Here is a 22,059-nt window from a genome sequence, read left to right as displayed (position 1 = left end):
TCCGATCAGGATTTCACCGAGCAAGACCTCTCTTGTAAGTTGTGAATGTGGTGTGCTTGAGTGTTGTGCACGAGCGCGGAGTGCGTGAAGACATCTCCAAACGCCCCTCCGCGAGCCCAGAACTTCGTCGCGTCTACGCCGAGGCTTTCTCGAGCAGGACCATGCCTGTGTCACTGTCATGCTTTGGGTTAGTAAAGTTAGTGGTGCTTGGTGCGAAGCCTGCCCCGGTGTTTTGTCTCGATCTGTGCGTAACAGCAGCGTACGATTCTCAATCGCGTTAGCAAACGTCGATTTCTCTCTTGGACAACGGTGCCACGGCGCGATGTTGGAGTTTCGCGGCACTGTGGGGTGGCGAGCTGGATCGGTCCGTCCTCGCTGGCGTCTGCTCGTCGTCTCCCTCGTGTGGATGCGCTTGGGAGACGGATGAACCGCGGATATGTCATCACGTGATCAATCCGTCCGCGGATCAGTCCGTCGTGTGAATCGGCTAATACCAGCCTGGGCCTGGGGGGCCTGGGCGCCTGGGCGCTGCCATCTTTCCTGTGACGTCACGTATTTGGTTTGGTCACGTGACGACGAGTAGTCATATATTTGCGTACAAATGGCAGCGGCCTGTTGGGGAGAAGGACGCTTGCTTGGGGATCGCTTCGGAGTGCAGACCGGAACGCTGGAACCCTGGTTTACCGTTCTAAGCCCCTCTACCTCGTTGACTGCTTGTAACGTTTCTAACAGGTGACGCAAGCCACGAGGCCCTTGGAGACTTTCTGTCCGTGAAGCTTCTCGACTTCAACATCAACGAAGAGGTAAGTACTGTTTTCAGCACACCTTGCACACTAAAAATTGAATCATTCGGTAATAATAGGGTCATAAGTTCGAATCAAATTTCAGGAGGTACTTCTCGCTCTATCGGGGCCGTTTCTTTAGGTGACCGATTGCTCCGTCCTCTATTTTTAACCTGTATTTTTGTTTTCTTCTCGCTCTTGTTTCAAAGGTTGTTAACACTATCAAAGGATTACTAGGATGATATGCGTGTGCGCTGCATCATTTGAAGCCGTTATAGCCAAAAACAAACAAATGAGTAGTAGTCTGCCAGAATATACTCGGTTGGTCGAATGACGTTTTAGCGAACGCTGACTTTTCATCGAAAGACTTTAGTGAATAGTCGGCCGCCGCGAAGCTGCGTTTACGGTTGGGCCAAGTGGGTTGTAAGTTTAATGTGTGGGCTTAGTGTAGGCTTGATTTTTTTTTTTTTTTTGTTTGTTTAGAGCGAGGCGGCCGTTTCCGGCTTGAGCGGCGTCGCCTTCGGCGTAACCGCGCGATGCATTATGAGACGCGTGACGTCACTGATGACGTCATCAGTGACGATGATGTCATCGTCACTGACGTTATTGTAATTACGTCATCGGCATCGTCACTGATGACGTCACTCGCGAAAAAATTTCCCCGCTAATCTAGCGTAAAAAATTCACCAAATTTAGCGGAACAAATGTGCTAGCTAATTCAACGGAAAAAATTTCCCCGCTTAATTTAACAAAAGAAATTTCCCCGCTAAATCTAGCGAAAAAAATTCCCCGTTAAAGTTGGGGAAAAAAATTGCTCCGCTAAATCCCCGCCAAATTTAGGGGAAAAAATTGCTCCGCTAGATCCACGCCAAACTTACACACAATGCTCTCACCAAAGATGGGCATTTTCTGTGATTTGCGTTGAGCACATGTCGATCCACACCCTTGTTAGTAGTGGAGAATTTCCACCTTCTCCCCTCATTACCCTTCCCTCCTCCTCATCAAGAGCTGTGCTCTAATTCGGGGTTACAGGGGATTGTAAACATCTAACTTTTTTTTCTATAACATTTTTTTTTGTTCAGCATTTGGCAATATTTACGGTTAAAGGGGCCCTGCAATGACTTTTTGACTGGCTTTTAATTTGCACCGAACGTGAGCGCACTAAACGTAGTAAACTCATAAAACGATTTTCCGACTTTTTCCTGTTTAAAAGGCATGGGACCAAGCATGGTATACAGCTTCTTAGAATTTTAATATATAAACCGATCAAATGTTTATATTGCAAAGACAATTATGAACGTCAAACAGATGTAAGTGATATTGTAAGCAAATTGTCTGACGTTGGCATACCAGTATTTCTAGCATAAAAAAAAAATGAAATTAAACGTTTGTGCTTTATCTTGCCCACGAGTTCTCCCATATACCATAATCAAAAGCAGCTGTTCTCGATATGGTATAAATACAATACACAATGCTTTGAAAAAAACACACATGGTTATTTTTGCTTTGTAATTTTGTCACCTTCCTTAAGATCCTAAATGCGCGATTATATATATACCTACCGTGCTCCTCCTATTGTGAATGTTCCGCCATTGTTAGTAAGCAAACCTGAGTCCTCATAGGTTACTGACTTTTGAACCCTTGTGCTGTTTTAGAGTAATACATGTACTCAATCTGCGTGAGCGCTAATGCTGATTCATGTGCCCATATAGCCGCTTAACACGTATCCGGCATGCCAATAGTAAAAATAGTCAAAACATGTTACAAAACTAACTGCAAAAGTTGCGCACATAATGATGTAATGCCATTACGTGGTAAGTGTAAGTGTCGGACAACACTTTCCGGAGTAAGGTAAGAAAGGCGGTGAAACACAACGAAAAACACAAATTTAACGCATCCGCCAGGGCGCGGAGGGGAGAGCGGAGCAACAAGTTGAAGCAACCTAATGGCAGCCGCATCATGTGATTCCAAGATGGCAGTGCCCCTGTGGCGGAGGGTGAAAAGGTCTATACACCCTCCTCAGCAGGTCGATCCACTCCTTGCCGAGTCCTTGCTCTGCCAGTTGCCTCCACAATTTCTCTTGATCCACTGTGTCGCATGCTTTGCTGATATCTAGGAAGCAAAGATATACTGGCCGCTCCTCCCTCTCAATTGCTTGTGTCAGGACGAAGATATTCTCCTTCAGGCTTTTGTCCCACTGGAACCCATTTTGCAGCTCCCCCAGGAGCCCCTGTGTCTTTGCTTGTGCCTGAAGGCCCGTTCACACTCTTGCGACCTCTTAAACCTGGGTTCCTTACAACTTCTTAAACCAGAGAACACACTGGCGCCATCTGTTCGGAAGCAGTGTAAACTCTTCGGTCCGGCATATTTTTTTTTTATTTCTCGCGCATTATCCTTTCTTTCTTGGCTCGAAAAACTTTTGTCAATGGTATAAACGAGCCTTTCTATGGGTATTACGCACATTTTACCTCAGAAATCCCGCAAAACCTTCGCTCTTGTGAAATGCAGTTCCAGGGTCACGGCATAGATGGCGCCACAATGCCAGTGTGTTCCCTCATTCTAAAAACATTTAAGAAGTTGTAAGACTTCTTAAACTCGACTGAGAGAGACGATCTCGTCTCTCTCAGTCGTACTCGGTCGCAAGAGTGGGAACGGGCCTTGAAGTCTATGTGGATCACTTGCATCTACACTCAGTTCAGCACTGGTGGCGATGTCCCGCCGTCTCGCATAGCCCCTCTGTAAGATCCTTTTTGTTTCCTGCCCCAGCTCCTTCACTAACCTGAATGGGACTCTGTTCATACCTGTGGCTGTGGTCCCTCCCATTCTCTTAATTGCCTCCTTCAGCTCCCTCTCTGTGATTTTGTCCTTGCTTGGTTGCTTGTCCTTGCTTGGCAGAAACATTCAACGATCAATGTTTTTCGCTTTCTAATCAGGGCGAAACTATTCAACCGCCGGTGTTTTTCGGTGCGAGTTTTTTCGGTTGAAACCGGAAAGTGCACAGCCTAACTATAACTGAATAATAATAATAATAATTGGGTTGTGTGTATGTTTATACAGCCTAGAACTTGGTCTGCCTCACAGGGGCGACGAGTCTCCCAGCTGTAGATGAGCAATTTAGCCAGTGCAGTACAACCGCTAGCCTGGGGTCTTTAACGTACACCACGCAGTAGTGATACATGACCGCATGCCGGTACGATGCTCATCCAGATCGAAACGGGCAGGGGTGGGGATTGAACCCAGGATCCCTGGGTTCTGCAGCGCGAGCTTTCGCTCCACGCTTTCGCTGTTGCGGTCGTTTACGGACTGGAGGATCCGACCGGCTCCAAGCGTTCCGAAGGCCTTCGGCGAGAAGCTCTGTCTTGCGGCTTGGCCGTTTCGCGGTATGGCAGCGCAAAGTGGCTCCCATTCTGAGCTGATCGGTACCCCATGTTTGCTGTCGTTTGTGGCCAATGAAGTGTCATGCCGAATTAGTATCTAATCGCACAGCAAATGCAATGAGAGCCGCTCTGGCTGCCCGCTGCATACAGCCTATCCAGAGCATGCTTTAGTGGCGCCCTCTCGCGCCGTCGACACGGAGTGCGGCAGCCGTGAGCGCTTGATGAGCTCACTACCCCTCCTTTAGTTCACGGCCACTCTGAAGCAACCAAGGACGTCATGAGGAAGGTTATTTTTTGGTTGTTTTTGCAATTCTAATTTGCCTATAACTTTTAAGATAAAGGGAATTTCGAGAAAAGAAAAGTTTCACTAAGTTACTACGTTCAGTGCGCTCAGGTTTGGTGCAAATTAGAAAACAGTAAAAAGTCCTTGCAGGGCCCCTTTAAGAAGGTTTTAGTTGGAACATTCGCAGAGGAAGATCCCAAGGAGGATGTCGCCGAGTCGTAGGTACTTTCTCCTTTAGACTTGTAGCCCTTCGACAACACGAACTGGTAAGGTGGCGTTCCATGCACCAAGCAGTTGTCCTGCTGGTATCTCCCCCGACCATTCCTTCTTCTCTGCTTCATTCTTTGGAAGCCTGTGTAAAGCGGTGGCAATCAGTTCATCAAATAACGTTTCATCGACAGATCGTTTCATCGACAGATCGTTTCATCGACAGATCGTTTCATCGACAGATCGTTTCATCGACAAATCGTTTCATCGACAGCTCAGATTAGCCTTGTTCTCTGATAAGCTGCATGAGGCTGTCGCCGCGAAGAGCGGCCTATATGGGCCGGTCGGGTGGATTAACATTTTTGTAATGAGCCGTCGCAGACTGTCGCTGTGCAGCAGCGTGAATGCAGGCAGAGGGGTTGGTTGGTGCACACCCCAGTGAGACTGTCGCCGTGCAGCGGCGTGAACGCAGGCAGAGGGGTCGGTTGGTGCGCACCCCAGTGACACAGACGGGACGAAATGTCCTTACAGCGTGCAATTCAGATCAGAGTGTCAATGAAACCATCGGGTCAAAGAAACATGTGTCCATGAAGAGTTGTCCACGGAACGTAATTCCACGAAACGAGTCTCGACGAAATGATAAGGACCGTGTGTAGAGGTGCACTTTCTAATGTGCCAGTGCTGGGACAGTGCTTGATGCAGCACCAACACGAAATTGCCCCTCACGTCGTTCCTCAAACTCTGCTGCACCTTGTCTTCAACTGCACCGCTTTTGAAAGTGTTATGGAAAGCCTAGGCAGAGTCGGTAGACCAAGAATATATCAAAGCTCGTGACTGACACACCGTCTGCTTATGCACGTGTTGCCGGTGCACAGCGAAATTCAAGAGCGAGTACCTGATCGATGAGGAGAAAAGAGGGAAAGACGAACGATATGTCCAATTAAAGGGCAACGGAGAAGAAAATGCTCCAAACCAGCCTTGATGTCACTGAGGGCGCGGAAACTTCGCGCTCGCCTTTCTGAAAATATTTTTTTCTCTGCAAATAACCTAATTCCAGGCTTAAAATTTTCAGGGTGATGTCTAAGTATCATGTCCAATTGTTTGGTAAATTAAAAGAAATGCATTTGGGGGTGTTGATGCCCCTTTAAGCAGGGCGGCACAAGCTATCGCCCATTACTAAACACAGGCATTCTGTTTCCTCTAACATCCGTCACTCTAATCTTGGAATGGCAAAATTTTGGGTGTGTTTCATGTGTGTGGTCCTCATAGCTCTTTGGTTAGCTTTATCACTTTGGAGGCTGTGCTGGCTTTCTTCTTAATTACTCTCTTTCCTCTTTTTGTTTATTGCAGGCACCTCAAGTGATCCCCTGAGTCCTTCATGATCTTACGACACTCTTTACGAACCTGACTGCTGGCAGCAATTCATATGGAGCTGATGCCGTCCTCGTGTCATAGTAAGTCGTTCCTTTCAACTTGTTTTATAAACAAAAAATGGTGTCGATATCTAGGCCACGACCCTCTCTATACCTGGGACCACGTCAATGAGCTCTCCGTACGGGGTGCCTGCTCCAAGTTTAGTCTGTGTGCCTCTCGCCAGGTGGCTCTTAAACTCTGTGCACCTAGAGCATTATATAGCTCGTTTGGAGCAGAGTAGCGCAATCTAGAATGCCATCTCTCGGCGACTAGCGGCGAACACCCAGAGGTTCCAATCCCAGTTACAAATGCATGGGGAACTCAAGAAAATAATTTTTTCTTCAATATTTTGGGGATGTACAAAATTGCAATAATTTTTGACATGATAAAAGAACATTTCACAATAATTTGTGCTAAGTGGTGTACTACTTAAAGGGGCACTCAAGTGGTTTTTGAGTTTGTGTTTTGATGATGACAACTGAATCTAGACGCCCTAGGTACCCCTAAAAACCAAAAAATATAGTCATACAATGATTATTTCTTTAATAAAAATGTAATTGAAGGCCGCCAAACCTCGGATCCATCCGAAAATGCAACCACTCTCATTGGTCATCGCTCGCATATCAAAACTATCTCGGGCCAATGGCGTTGGGCGACGTTCTGTCGCGCAGTGATTTCGAGGTAGCCGCACCGGCCGAACGTGGGTCAAACTCTTTGTCATTCGAGGTTCGATCATGGCGGAGTTCTCTACGCTCGAGGACCTAATGCCGTTAGAGTTTGACATTCTTCGGCGGACAGCCGACCTGGGGATGATTTCCTATGACCCCACTCCGACGTACGATGTGCACGATAGCAGCGTTTCGGTGTCGTGTTCGGGTTCCGAGGACAACGAAACGCAGACCTTTTCTGGCGTTCTTCGATTTGCGGTTGGGGCAAGCCGTAACCAAACAGACGTTTGGCATCGCAGCGTAACCTCTAGTACGTGATGTCAAACGATGTCACCACGTTGACTTTCGCCTCGGGAGGACGGGGAAGGCTGGTTCAGACATTTGCAACGAGCGCGTTACCTACGACTGTGTTCGTTGCAACCGGAGCGACCAGAAGGACCGCTCTGCGCCGCTACACCGTCGTCACTACACCGTCGTCAGCTGTTTCACCGGCGCCTTTAAAAAGGGGACGCACTTACACTCAATGCCGTAACAGAATATAGACAGACAGTTTTCTAGACTAAAGCTTTATTATCTTTTTTTTTCATGATAGGCTTGTAGGGTACAGTGGATGAAAAAAAGAAAAGAAAACGCTGCAGAACGCCATCTTGGACGATCACGACTCTAATACACGACTTTGCCAATAGTACAAATATCGCCGCACGCCTTTTCTACGATTATAAAAGACGATGTAATCTTAGCAGCGATATAGCAACATAGAAATATGATTTCGTGATCAGATAGACGTTGCTAGCGTTCAGGATTGCTATCACTAATCACTTTTCTCCGGTGATGAAAACGCGTGAAAATTCGCTACTTTTATACGGTACGCACCAGTAAAACCTTTGAACTTGAGCACACGCATGAAATGCACCAAATAAGAAATCCGGGTGATGTTCGAGGACACAAATGCTTAGAAAGCACCTCTGTAGTTGAAGTAAACAAACGCGACGGCACGGGCGTTTCTGCTGTCTTGAGAGTGCCGCAACGACATCGTCGCACGAGTAGGTGGATCTTCCCTTCTAGTACGTGCTGGGTTATCATAGCGACACTCAACGAAAATTCAGTCAAGGATAGCGCTTTTACACGGAACGATGAGCTTTCACCACGCTGTCCACGTCGACGATCACCAGCGACACCATGTTTGAATGGCGTCGGTGGAGGGAAGGAGTTCATGATACGTGCACTTCCGCTCATCCCGAGGGAACGGGAAATTCACCCCCCGCAGAGGAAGGCAAGGCGAAAACGTAGTCCCTTGTTTGTGAAACGATGATTGCAGTATCGCGTATTCTAAACTAGAACTATTTTATGTCTTGTGAAATTATCATGGACAACATATCTAAATGAACTGAAATTTGTTTCTTTAGCGAAACTTTACAAAGGCCGCCAAAATTTTCAAACATACTATCATTTCATTGGTCGGCGCAGGAACGAAAAAGAGTCCGCACGTATTTTATTCCTGCGTGATTAATAGGCGGTTCTGCTTTCTAAAACTGAAGATACTCATTTACTGACACTTCCTTAACGCCATCGCACCAAAAAGTAGCTTCCCCAAAAACCACTTGAGTGCACCTTTAAAGGAGCGGTGCAACGATATTCAATTGGAATGTTTTTCACTTGACACGAGCTTACTGGCACACCTGGGACTCAAGGATACTGACACGCAACGCCACTGGCCAAGAAACTCCTTTGTTGCGGTGTAATTTCAAGGACAAAAGCGATCATTTTCATTTAATCTCTCCTTTGCAAAATTTGATGACGTAACGTGGGGATCGCAGTACACCCAAGTGACGATATTTGAATGCGGTTCGTAGATTGGACCCGAGCATTGCGTGGGCACTCGACTTGGGCTCGTGATAATTGCTAGCTCGAGAAGCATTCGGGTAGTGACCCGTGTCCAATCGCTGCAACGACGACAACAGCCGAGCCAAAACAATGTCTGGAACTCAGCGCGTGTCCTGCGCTTTGCCAGCCCCAGCGCGTGGCTATGATCAGATCAACACTGGCGGCATATTATCGGCTCCAGATCACGTGGCCGCTTGTTCTGGCTGCAAGTTGAGGGGGTGAACGCTGCTCGTTTTTCTTTAATTTTTTTCTGGGATTTCTATTGCGTGGGGTGAAAAACGAACGCGTGTTTCATAAGTCATTAACGTTAGGGATCCGTTTTAAGCGGTATTTGCGCAAAGTACAAAATTGTTGCATCGCTCCTTTAAGAATGTGATTTAAAAAAAGAAGAAAATTTCCTGAGTGGCATTATGCAGCAGACGATGCTGCGCAGTGGAGGACATTTGCTCGGAAGCAACTATAAAAAAATACAAACGACGTGCATCTACGATCTCTCACGCTGTATGGAAAATGCGCGAGAAAAACGTCGCATCGTTCACGTGACCTGCTCCGGGCAACCCAAAAAGTCCATCTCCGCTGCATAAAAAACATTTGTCTGCTTCAAATGCCATTGCCTTGGAAATTGCCTTCTCAAAATTTTCACATGCATCCAGTATAGACCCATCAGAGAAAAAAGGGCCACCTGTCGTACGCAACAGCAACTAGTGGCAGCCGCCATGCTGCAGGATAGTGCGCGCCGCTGCATACGCTGCGTTGGCCGTATACGCTAGTCAATTCCTGCCCACGATGCCAACGTACTGCTGCGTACCCCTCTGTAAGCAGAGTGGGTATCTGAACAAGTCTGGCATTAAGGTACGTATTCGGAAATGTACTCGTTATCGGTTGACGGCGGCGTAGCCGCGCAAACGTTTCCCTGCTCAATTGCAAAAACGGAACACGAACCGTTTTCACGCTACGCTTCCTTGGGTGTTTGAGTCAGGTGTTTTTAATCTTTGGAGTTAGAGTTTTCAAGTTTGAGCTAGCTTGAAGAAATAGGCGTCAAATACAAATATAATGTTGCGCGTGGTATCGCTTGTGGACGTGATAGCTTCGCGAGCGCCTAGCTTCAGGTATGCACGAGCTCGCGGTGCTTCAAACTTGCGCGTGTAAATTATATGTTAGGTACGCATGAAGCCATACGACCTGACGCTTTAAGCTGCCTGTAGCGCAGACATCTGTGCATCGTGTGCTTTGTGCAAAGCAGCATGCACGCGCTTGCAACTTCTGCTTCACTGCAAAATTCGCTGCTCTACTTTTCTCAACTCTAAAATCCCCCCTCAAGAAAAAGGGACTCGACGTATCAAGTAGGAACTTGTGTCGAATACGTCCTTTACTGGTTAACTTGCGCATTGAAATTTTAGGTCTTAATTCCAAGTAAAAAAACGCGATTTGACGAGCGACGAGTCAAGCGACGGCACAAGCGACGAAAGTCGGCTACGAGCAACGAAAATGTTTCACTGTCGCTTGTTGCGTCGCTTGGTTTGGGATTTCTAGAAAACGACGCTCATCGCCTTGGTCGCTCGCTCGTCGCTTTTATGCGGTGTGCTTCATTGCGCGACTGTCCGAGCGACAGCGAAGCGGGACCCCTGCGCCTGTTTTGTCGCACATCCGGAGAGTACTGGCGACTTCTAACTACAGCCCGTAAATTATAACCGGTTCCTCTCATTTTTTGATGACATGTTTGATGTCGTAACTACAAATATCTTAGTAATTACCGTTTTCTTGCGTAGTTGGCCTTTATAGATGCGGCGACGACGGACCCCTCAACGAGAAAGTTGTAACTTCTGTCGAATTGTCGTTCCGAGTCCGATCGGCTCTTGAAGAAGCGATATACCTCATCATCTTTAACGGCTGGGAGCTGGGAAAGGTCGTTTACCCAACCCGTGATCGGGAAAACGCTACCTGCAGCCATACAGAGGCGAAGGGATCAACGAAACAAGAACGCTACAGTCAAAACAACCATGCCGGCCGCAACAGGGTCCTTCCCAATGGCGCCGGCCGCCCAATGTTGTTGGACTCGTTCAGCGGATTTTCGCTGTTGCCAGATTTTTTGAAAGGGGTCTATTATGAAAACTTTGATAATGTGTTTAGTAGGGATGGGCGAATATTCGGTTATTACGAATAGCCAATCGACTTTTGTTCTATTCGGCATTCGCTTCGAATCGAATTTAAGTATTCGACAATATCGAATTATTCGACAATATCGAATTATTCGACAATATAGGAATATTCTTCCTTTCTAAATACAGTCAACCCCGACTATATTGATCCCGTTTACATCGAATTATTTCTTATATCGAGAAATGTTTTTGCACATTAATGTTACAGTGATAATATACAGCAAAAACAATGGTTGCATCGAACAAAAAAAGCAGTCGTTACCGATATATCGAACTGCCAACGTGCCGTTTTGCTCTGCAAGCTGGCTTTCCCCCAACGGGAAAACGGCCTCCCCCAACGAGTGGCCGCATTGGGGGAAAGCCAGCTTGCAGAGCAGGCTGGCTTTTTTTTTTCGGGCGGCCGCGTTGACCACAGGGAAGAAAAGAAAATATAGCGGAGAGAAAGTTCTCCGTGGTCCCTCTCCCCGCACCGTTCGCAAACGAGAATATTTTTTTTTTTTCTTCGAAGCGGTTGACGCGGCTGCCTTAAAAAAGAAACAGCAAAAGAAGCCAGCTCATTCCGTTAGCTGGCTTCCCCCAACGCCACCACCCTGTTGTAGGCGAAAGCCAACTTGCAGAGCAAAACGGCGCTCTGCAGGAAAAGGTGCTCCGTGCTCTCGGCATAGTTCGGCGCTAATGCGCGAATATAGAAGGTTGCGGCCTCGGCATTTTTGGAGTCCGTTGATAGCGTAGAAATATATTGTTATCGGGGATGCAATGAAGAAAAGGCAGCAGAAGATGCAAGACTACTTCATTGTGTAATGTTTCAGCAGAAAGTGAATTTTTGAGAGTCAAATTCATTAAAACTTTTATATCTAATCACCCGCTATACCGAACTGGTAGATGTTTTCTTGCGAGTTCGATATAAACGGGTTTGACTTACTCTGGCTTGGATTTCCGACCAGGTGGTGCAAGCTTCCGACCGTTTTGACCATTCCGTGCTCCTGAACTCAATACACTTGAAATGAACAATTACGGTACTTCTAATACCAAATAAGGGCAAATATAAAACTACAGTTTAAACATATCTTGTGGTATTTGTTGCCTGTACCATTCAAACTATTCGATTCAAAATTATTCGGACCTGAAATCCTCTATTCACCTATGCCTAGTGTTTAGTGCTTTACCAACTTCACGACAGATTAGTTCCAGAAAGTGTGAACTCTGTGTTCATTTTTTAATCGGGCGCCTCCTGCAGTGGTGCAATTGCTGTGCCATTTGCGCCGAAATGCGCCAGAACGAGCTACCTGCTACATGCTGCTTCAAAGGCTATATTTGTGCCCAATTAGTGCCATGTCTGCGCCAAAAGGGAGCTGTTCTGGAAAAAGTAACTGAAAGAATCTGGCACACTGCATTCTTGGCGATGCCACTGAAAATGAAGAAGGCGCTGTTGTTGTATTTTCGGGTGCCTAAGTACTATGTGCAAAGAGTAGAGCTAGTTTTAAATAATACTCTATTTGATATTTGTTCAAAATTAACTGCAATATTCATACTTTTCAAAGTTTTGATCACGGCGGGTTAGCCCCCTTGAGTGCACTTCTCCTCAAGCGCCGATGCTCTGTGGAGTAGCAATACCCACAAAGGCTGACACCGCAACCTCGCGGCTCGCTTCGCCGCAGCGCAGCCGCGCATTTAGGCGAAGAACATACCTTCAAAGAGGTACAATGCATGCGCGCGTCTGGTGTAATGAAAAAGAAACCGTGATTGTTGATATTCACATTGCAGTAAAATCTTCAAAATTCAACTGCAGCTATTATGCAAGGGTATATGTTAGGCAGCGACGTTTAAACAAGCTGTGTTCATTATTTGTGCTTGTTTTGTTTTAATTCAGGAATTAAAAAAATATTTTCATATAGCAAGAAGATTTATCATTCCCCCTCATTTAGGTGTGTCAAATGTGTCATTTGCTTCCCATCCCAATGTAGGTATTGGACTGTCTGAAGCCACAGTCTATAAATATAGCTAGATAAAATTTAACAGAGCTCATAAGGGGGCAATAAGAAGCTTGTGAACAAGCTTGGCAAGTTCAGCTGAATATTTGTTTAAGCATGGTGTAACAGTAGTAAAAGGCATGGAGAAAGGCGCAGCAGCTGTTCAACATTCAATTAAAAATATTGGGCCAAAGCCACTATTCACTTTGAATTCGCTTCGATTTGCACGTACCTAACAAAGAGTTATCGGTTTTTATGCAAATAACACTCGCATCAGTCGCAATAAATGAGTAGTGCTACTCGTTGGCCAGGCGGTCAACTCATTGGCCTACATTGGCCAAGCGGGACGCTGCATCAGTGACCGGTCACAGAAGGGTGAGTTATCGATAAAAGAATAAAGGAAATGCACACTCACTTATACATTGTGAAGCTTATATGTGTATGCCGCGAAAAGCATCTACTCTCTCATCTCAGAGTGCAGAATAGTTACTGTGAAATCGGCAAATGAAGGCCATGCCAAGACCAACATTCAAATAAACATTCACTTTCCAATGCCATGACATCACTGGGCTTGCACGTCAAGCAGGCAGTCTTAAAAAAACCGATTATGCTGCACATTTGTTTCGTTCTGCTGCCCGAGCTCTGGAGCAAGCTTCCTACGCATTCATTTGATACCTTTAAACTTCTTGTAATCACAGCGAACCAATTCTACTAGCCAAAGAGTGAAACCTTTTTGTGCCACTGGCATTAAAATTTGATAATACGTTCAGTCTCAAGGGAAAAAGCTGAGAACCTAAATTTTAAAAAGAAACAAACATGGAAAAATATATTATTTTGGCTTACTATTTTGGTTATGAGTTCAGCTGTCTGTTGGTGAGTTTACACAAATTTGAGGAAAATTGGACAAAGACGTTGGAGTGCACGTTTTAAAGCTGTGCATTGGTGTGGTCTGTCTGAAAGCAAGGGAACACATGTTCCAACGCACAGTCCTTGCCCCTGTTATGGGAACCGTAGAGTTTACAAAGATACCTGAAAACTTTTCATGTGTAAAATGATTGTAAGCAGCGTTTCAAGAAAGGCTAGGACTGCTCCGTGCCCCCTGCATCTATATACTCGAACTTCTGAGCCCACAAGTGTGTGCTCCTCACTAGCCTCTCATCTTCCTTGTGTTATTTCTTAGTCAGAACTAAAAAAACTAACAAAACAAACATACCTTTAGGTGTAGCACAGATGACCACGAGAAAATTATGGCATATTGAAAGGCATTGTCAGAGGAAAACAGGAGTCAGCAAACCTGTGCCAAAATTGATGAAATCTGAAATCAAAACCCACGAGTAATTACTACAGCTAGCTGGTGGCACGCTTTCCCTCAATTCTGCGTGGCCACAAAGCCCAATGCACTAAAGGAGGCACAGCATCACCGACCAGCAAAATAATTATTAGGAGCATTTTCGTGAATCAAAATAAAAAGGGCAGTGAGATATTACCTGCTCAGCTGAAGCTTTACTCCAACCGTGACTACCAATTTTGAATCCCAGTTGCTAACTTGGCAGGGCTTTCCTTGTGTGCCCAATTTGAGACAAGGCCTTCCTTTTTTTCTTTAGGTGATGGAGCAGCACCATTGGGAGAGTCCTGCTGCGCACTGAAAGCCACTGAGGACATCTGGTTTATATGCTGTTTCTGCCCCTATATCACCAAAGATCAGCATGCAATCGTGAGCCACCTGGTTACCCACGACGATGAAGAGTTCAACTGCCAGCATCCTCCCATGTCCTCTGACTCCAGGCCCAAAGTGCATAGTAACACTCAGCACACAGGTGATAAGTTGTTAGAGTGCAACCTGTATCCTCATGCCTTTGCTCAGAAAAACAATCCGATTGACCTCATTCCAATAGGCACAGCTAAAAAGCCATACAAGTGCAAGCTGTGTCCGCAAGCCTTTACTCTGTATTGTGATCTGGTAAGCCATAATCAAACACACAAGGGGGAAAAACCTTACAAGTGCAAGCTGTGCCCCCAAGCCTTTGCTCGGAATGGTAATCTGGTAAGCCATAATCGGACACACACTGGGGAGAAACCTTTCAAGTGCAAGCTGTGCCCCCGAGCCTTCGCTCGGAATTCCTTTTTGAGGGTCCATAATCGAACACACACTGGTGAAAAACCTTATAAGTGCAAGCTGTGTCCCAAAGCCTTCTCTCAGAATTGCCATCTGACATACCATAGTCGAACACACAGTGGTGAAAAACCTTACAAGTGCAAGGAGTGCCTCCGAGCTTTTGTTGACAATAGCAATTTGCTACGCCATAAACGAACACATGATTGTGAGAAACCTGAAGTACAAGCTGTGTTCCCAAGCCTTTGTGTGGAATTACCAGATGACCGGCAGTGATCGAGCACACAAGTGAAAAACCTAAAGTGCAAGCTGGGTAATACTTTTGCTCTTGGTTCAAGTTCCTTTCCACTTGCTCGAGATGTGCTCCTTTGAAGTGTGGCTTAATGAGTTTGTAAAAATGCCTTAGTGTTTTATTACTTACTCCTATCTATGTAGATGTAACCTTGCAAAAAAAACATGTGACTAGAACTTGGTTTTACTGTTTTGCTATAGAAAGAAAAAGGCTGGCAGTTTCAACTTTCAGACTTGTTTCTATCAGCTGTTGCAGGTCTTGCTACTGAAGTGTGTGTGGACTTTAGAGTCATCTTTTTAGAGGTTTATATTTTGACGTCCTGTACCATGCTATTATCTCAATTTAGCAGTTAGCTTAGCGTGTATGCATCACAGCACTTTAAACACCCCCTCTCCTCAGCAGGTTTTGCAATAAAGTGACATTTTACCAATTTTTAATATAGCTTGAGATGCCTTTTCATGACTGCATTGATGAATGGTGCAGTGAACGTGGAACTGACGTTAAAATGCTCAAAGTATCTTCGCCTTCCATTTCTGCACTGGGATCTCTGTTACCATGCGTCGCACGACGAACCAAATCGCTGTTTTTGTCCGCGGATCGTGTACCACGTGACCGTCACACCATTGATTCCTACGATCAGCGCCTCGTCCGCGGACGTGCTGACTGATAAAGTTGAGCTCCTTTTCACTCGCAGATTTTAGGCAGGAGATTGACTTGAAAAGCGTTTATTCTGGAAACGGTGTAATGTTTTCTAGGTATTTTTGTTTTGGACGGTCAAACAAAAGTGACGCATCGTTGTTTTGTCTGTTCACTGGTTCGTTTTGTCGCACGATTCTTGATTCCACGCGTGAAAGAAACTTCAGAAACTTCCGGCTGGTGCGATGCAGGTTCTGGTACTCCTCTGGGGCTGTGTCAAGAAGCTCCCGTCAAAACTCGTTTAGCACGCCGCAACAGTTGCACGTCCAATCAGGCTCACCAAGCGAGACATTTCTTGTGGCTGTAGTGTACTTGAGTGATCAGGACCGTATATTGGGAGAGTCTGGCCAGTGGATGTAACGACGAAGGTGCGGGAGAAAAGAAAAGTGAAGGAAAGGGAGGAGAGCGCCAAAAAGGCAAGAGAGAAAGAAGGGAGCAGGGACGGACCGCCATTTTGATGCAACGCTGTCGGCGCAGAGCACTGTTGAGGCCGTGCTCCGTCTGCTACAGGCCGACTTCTTTTTCACCTGAATAAAAGTTTGTAGCTAGTTGTGTAAAAAAACTTAATTTCTTAGCCTTTTAACCCATCGAGGATTATCAGCATATCATTTTCTTGCCAGAGCCAGCGTTATAAAAGTAAATAACTGCCGATCCCATGCATTGCATTCCACCGGGCGAGTGAATGAAAATGGCGGCCCTCCCTGCTCAGCTGGGAGCTGCCAACATTACCTAGACAGCTTTCAAGTGTGCGCGTCACGTGACAAGACGTCACGTCCGAGAGGTCGGCACGGGCGCTGGTTGGATGTGAGTGTCGCGTCAGCGCGTGAGACTATAGCCTCGTTTACATGAAAGCGACTTCAGCGCATCAACTCCACTCATTCTTCGAACGAAGCCGACGCAGTAATGTTTACATGAATGCGCACCAACCCCTACACCAGGGGTTCCCAAACTGGGTTCCGGGGAATACAGGGGTTCCTCGAGGTGGTCTCATGGGTTCCGCGAACACCCAAATTGCAATCCCCCCCCCATGCCGCAGACTGCCCGGCAGGACCATGCAAAGCACCTTCATCTCACTTTGTACTGACATTGTGATTGATATGATGGGGATATATGGGAAGCAACACAAGCAAAATTGCCTGCAATTGTGCATCTGTTGCTTCTCGGTCGGAAAATATGGAGGGGGGAGGGGGTTCTGCGGCAGTTTTTGAGGCTTCCTGGGGTTTTGTGAGGCCAAAAAGTTTGAGAACCCCTGCCCTACACGAAGGTGGCGCCACACCGTGTCAAAGCTCGAAGTTACGCACTTCCGGCACCAGCCGCACCACGTTTGACGGGGCATCGCACGTGGAGGCCTTTCGACGTGTTCAGTGTACGTAAAGATTGTGCCCGCTGTCTTCGGTGCTGTGGAAGAAGTTACGAGACCGAAGAAACATCAAAACTTAAGCGTTTAGGGCTCCAGGCCGGGCCGCCGGGTCACTCTGGACCAGAGGCGACGTGTGTGCGCACGCTTTGAGGAAGCCTCCGCACTTCGCCGCGCCAGACCTCACCGATCGCGACCGGACCAACCGGACCCCGAGTCCGAAAGGCTCTTGCGCAGCCAGGAACGGCACAGAGGTAGGAGCTGCTCGTTCTGCACTACCATGCAGTGCTCTACAGTGCTCAAAGCTCTCGGTGTTGTTTGTGCTTGCGCCGATGCCTTTGGGACCCCTTTGGACGTGCAAGTCCTACTTCGCACGGCTTGGACGGGGTCCGCCCTCACCGAGCAGCTTTCCTTTATTCCGCTTACTTATGGTGGCAATAAAAGCTCGCGTTTGTTCTCGGGAAAAAATTGCAGGCGACCATACGGGACATACGGGACCGCTCATCGTGCCGCCGCCATGTTCTCAGCTGTTCACTCGCTCCCGCAGCGAGCGCCTTCCCATAATCGTCCCCGTTCCAAAATGCGATGCGACCTCCATTTACACGGGCTGAATGAATGCGCACTCGCCATCTTGATCCACCTTTGTCTAGCGACTTGAATGCGATGCATTTTCTTTGCGCATAATGCCGTTTACATGACCGCATTGAAAAAAGATTGGATGCGACTAAGTCTCATTCATGTAAACGCGGCTTATGAAAGGAAACAAGCTCCACGCAAACACTGACACGGCACTCGCATAGAATCAGCGCCCGTGCAGGCCTCGCGGACGTGACATCATGTCGCGTGACGCTCGGGGGTTTTTGTCTAGGAGGTGTTGAGCAGCTGGGAGTTTATGCACATGCGCTCACGCCTCTCGCTCTGCGCCGTGGGCTGAATGGCTCACTCGGGAGGGGGGCATTACGGCGGCGAGATGGCCAAATTCCCCATATACGGCTCTGTGAGTGATCTGCAGAAGCGGGGAGTCCGTAAAGGCATGTCCAAACGCCCCTCCACGAGCCCAGAACTTCGTTGCTTCTATGCTGAACCCTTCTTGAGCAGGACCCTGCCTGTGTTACTGTCATGCGTTGGGTTAGTAAAGCTAGTGGTGCTTCGTGCAAAGCCTATCAAGGTGTTTTGTCTCTATCTGTACATAACAGCAGTGTATGATTCTTTATCACAGTAGCAAACGTTGATTTCTCTTGGATGGCGGTGCCACGATGCGATGCTGGAGTTTTGCAGCACTGTGGTGTGGAGAACAGGTTCAGTTCTTCCTCGCTGGCTTCTGCTTGTCGTCTCCCTCGTGTGGATGCGCTTGGGAGACGGACGAACCGCGGACATGGTCAACATGTGATCAATCCATCCGCGGATCAGTCCGTCATGTGAATCGGCTATAAACAACACCCAGCTTTGAGACATCACTTTGGTGTTTAGGTGTTCATAATATGGTTATAATATTTTGTTGCTTTGTGTTCTTGTTGAGTGTTTCTGTATCGCCTGGCCATCTGCATCAGAGTTCTCAGACATAAGGGTGTCATTGTACACCAAGCTATGCCTTCTGTTTATTTTTTTGTGTAATGCTGGATAGTACTTTAGTTCTATATTTTCCTAATGGCAAACATTCTGTTTGCCATTAGGAACTGAATGAAATGGGACAGATCATCAGTCTCAAGGAATACAAATTGAGCCATGGTTATGCTTGCGTTACAGAGCCCTTTGAATGGTTGTTCAATGTATGTTTATTTTTGTGTTGTGTAATACATTTGTAAACATTGCTTCATTGCAGTTGTTTCTTTTTTTTTTTTTTTTTACTATTGTTTCGTTTGTTTTAAGCAAAATCTGCGAATGATAATATTTTAATCAGATCTGCAAATGATAATATTGTAACCAGACATCTATTTCTCCGAAATAAAGGATGAAATTTCAAGCTTGCACAGTGTTATATATATATCTTTTTTTTTTTTTACAAACTGTTGCAGATTTTTATTGAAGTAAATGTCCCACTTGCAGAGTAGCGCTTGAGAGAGTACCCATTTTTCCATCCTGCGCCATGCTGAGATCTCTCGCTGTAGCAGCTTCGTCTCCAGGAAATGGACTGCGAACTGGACATGCACATCACAGGACATGGAGTGATGGTTTGTGCTGCCGGTTGTGACTAGGGGTGTCGCGAACTTTTGTCGAACCAGATTTTTAGGTCGAATTTCCGGGATTCGACTGAATCGAACCGGTTTGACGAACCTTCGAACTTTTTAACAGATTCGACCGGTTCGACTTTGTGGACAGTGTGGCCAGGCCTTGATACAAACATGTCTAGGTTTGGAAAAAAAATTGTATGGAATATTTATTTTATTTCATAAACAGTTGCAATTAAAAGCAACCAATTCTAATCACTGAACAAGTTCATAACTTAATTGTTTGTACTGTATTAACTGAAATAACCAATCAGTGCTGCCCTTAATTTATCCCTTAGCCATCACCATCCAATCCGATGCCAACTGGCCAGCCTGTGGCGCATGCGCACACGAGTCGAACCTCAATACAAGGTTCGTAGAATTTTCCACTTAAAGTTCGAAAAAGTCGAACCTGGTCGAACTCGAACCTCGGCCGGTTCGCGACACCCCTAGTTGTGACAATAGTCCAATTCTTGCCTTCCAAAAGGTTTGCGTGGAAGGTGCCATGTTTTTAGTACCGCTGCATAATGCATGTCAACACATAAGCGCATCTCTAGCTATCATCACCACCGTTTGTGACGTCGCAGGTAGGACAGACCACACAGATCTTGGATCCCTCGGGTTGTCAGCTCGCTTCATGCTCTGTCTGGTTAAGGCGCAGCAAAGCCTGTTTCACGTTTTGTGTTAATTTGGCGAAGTTATATTTGTAGTAGATCATTTTACCAAAGCTTGCATAGGCAGCACGCGTAGCCATGCTAACAAACGCTTTTGGCGCTGAGGGTTTGAAGCACTGGGATGGTGGTGTGCTGTTCTCTACCCCTGTACAAAATGCTTTATAATGAAAACAGAATATCCAGCGCTTCACTCCACCTCAACATCTACCACGGCAAATAGGGTGTATGGTCTATTATGATTCGGACAAAATTAAAACTGAATTGTAGTGTGTGTATGTTTATACAGCTTGAACTTGGTGTACCTAAACGGGCGACTTGTCCCTTAGCTCTAGAGCCAGTGCAGTACAACCGCTAGTCTGGGGTCTTCAATCTGTACCACGATGTAGTGATACACGACCTCACGCCAGTACGGTGCTTGTCCAGATGGAATGTGTGTGTGTGTGGGGAGGGGGGGGGGGGGGAGGGGAGGGAGAGGAGGGAAGGGGGAAGGGAGAGAGGATTGAATTCAGGATGCCTGGTTTCGGTGATACAAAAATACCCCAGTCGGCAGTTCATCCAGGAATCCAATCAAAACCTTCTATTACAAGTTGTATGTTTTAACAAGAAGGGATTGTTATATCAGTGCCTCGTGCAATGATGGTCTGGGTCGTTTTTATATATGTGTGTAAAAAATGGATGTTAAAGCCATAAAAACTATACGATCAACTTTTAGACATATTTAACCAGATTTATAAAAGACCAACACAAAAAAGTAATATAAAAAGACAACTAAAGAGAGTGACGACCTAATAAAGGAGAAAACGAAGACCTGGCAGCTCTTGAAGCGCTTTCCGAATAATAGAACTTATAGCGAGTTTGTTTCACACGCACTGGAACCGTTCCAGTTCTCTCCCAGAATGCATCGCACTCGCGGAGTGTTGCAAGGAAAACTGGACTCGCCAAATGCACCGAGTGCAGAAGACTGATGCCGCCGCCATCTATGTTGTAGAAAAGGTACTGACTTCAAACCGAAACTAGCGCCTTTCTGTTCGGAGTGATGCGTGGGAATGCGAGAATGCAGTCGCTACCAACGTTTATCTACAAACGTTGGTCGCTGCAACCTGTAGTTTATAGTTGCGATGACTTCAAGCAGCTCGGCTGCCGTAAAGATAGTTACAGACGGCGTAAATTTCCGCAACCAGCTGTCTACAAAACAGCTGGTTGCGATCTTTCAATTCTTATAACCATTTACACTGAAGAAAACTGATGATGCTGTCCGAGCAGAAGCTTGATCCGTTTGAGCATGGTATTATGCGTGAACCACTCAAAGGGTACGGCTTAAAACTAGCCTGTTTGAATATCCAGCACTGGGACTTTCGATTTGGATTGTCATTATAGGTGGATTAGATATCAGCCTTGGTGAGGGCGTGGAGAACGAGAGCTTTCTGAAGCAAAATACGACGGGGCAAGTTGGCTGACGTAGGTAAATGTTAAACATGATGATTTTGCCCAATCCTCGGGTAAAGTCACTATATTTAGCTTTCTCTGGTGCTTATTAGGCAGTCAGAGGTTTCTGCTGGGGGAGTTTTGTCGACAAATGTTAAATTTTTCACCCGCACACGGATGGTGATAGACATCTCGGGGGCCGCTGTTGCGTTTGTTCCGAGCATTTATTTACACACTGGTATATTTCAGCGTTTGTACGGCAACAGAGCGATTTAAAACCTGCAAATAAATCACGGATTGTCAATTGCTTCCTTCGTGAAATAGCAGACGCTCACAAGTCAAGCTCGCGTTTGATTTCGTTGCCGGCGGGACGCGATTTCTATCAGAAAATCTACTTTTTTTTTCGTTCGGTTCCGCGACACATCGCAGCAGTCGAACCGTCGTCGTTTGCTCCCGCTCCTCGCCGGCCCCGCCGGAGCGAGGCATGACGGGATTCCTTTTTGCGCACTCCCGATTTTTTCGGTGCAGCGAGTGCATGCACGCGTGGGGTGT

The 22,059-nt window shown here is 46.4% G+C and overlaps 1 protein-coding gene across 1 annotated transcript; it reads left to right on the top strand.

Annotated features, from left to right (window-relative positions):
• The first annotated feature begins 585 nt into the window (after positions 1–585).
• On the top strand, positions 586–19,169 carry LOC8024013 (zinc finger protein 525). Its single transcript, XM_029971372.4, has 3 exons — positions 586–803; positions 6,000–6,103; positions 14,348–19,169. Exons 2-3 carry the CDS (start codon positions 6,076–6,078, stop codon positions 15,130–15,132), a joined length of 813 nt encoding a protein of 270 aa, XP_029827232.3. The 5' UTR covers positions 586–803; positions 6,000–6,075; the 3' UTR covers positions 15,133–19,169.
• Positions 19,170–22,059: the final 2,890 nt, after the last annotated feature.

Source organism: Ixodes scapularis, unplaced genomic scaffold (genome assembly GCF_016920785.2).
Source record: "Ixodes scapularis isolate PalLabHiFi unplaced genomic scaffold, ASM1692078v2 PGA_scaffold12__126_contigs__length_90152505, whole genome shotgun sequence".
Taxonomy (NCBI): Eukaryota; Metazoa; Arthropoda; class Arachnida; order Ixodida; family Ixodidae; genus Ixodes; species Ixodes scapularis.
Note: the sequence above shows the minus strand (reverse complement) of the source record. Positions and strands in the feature narration are given on the sequence as shown.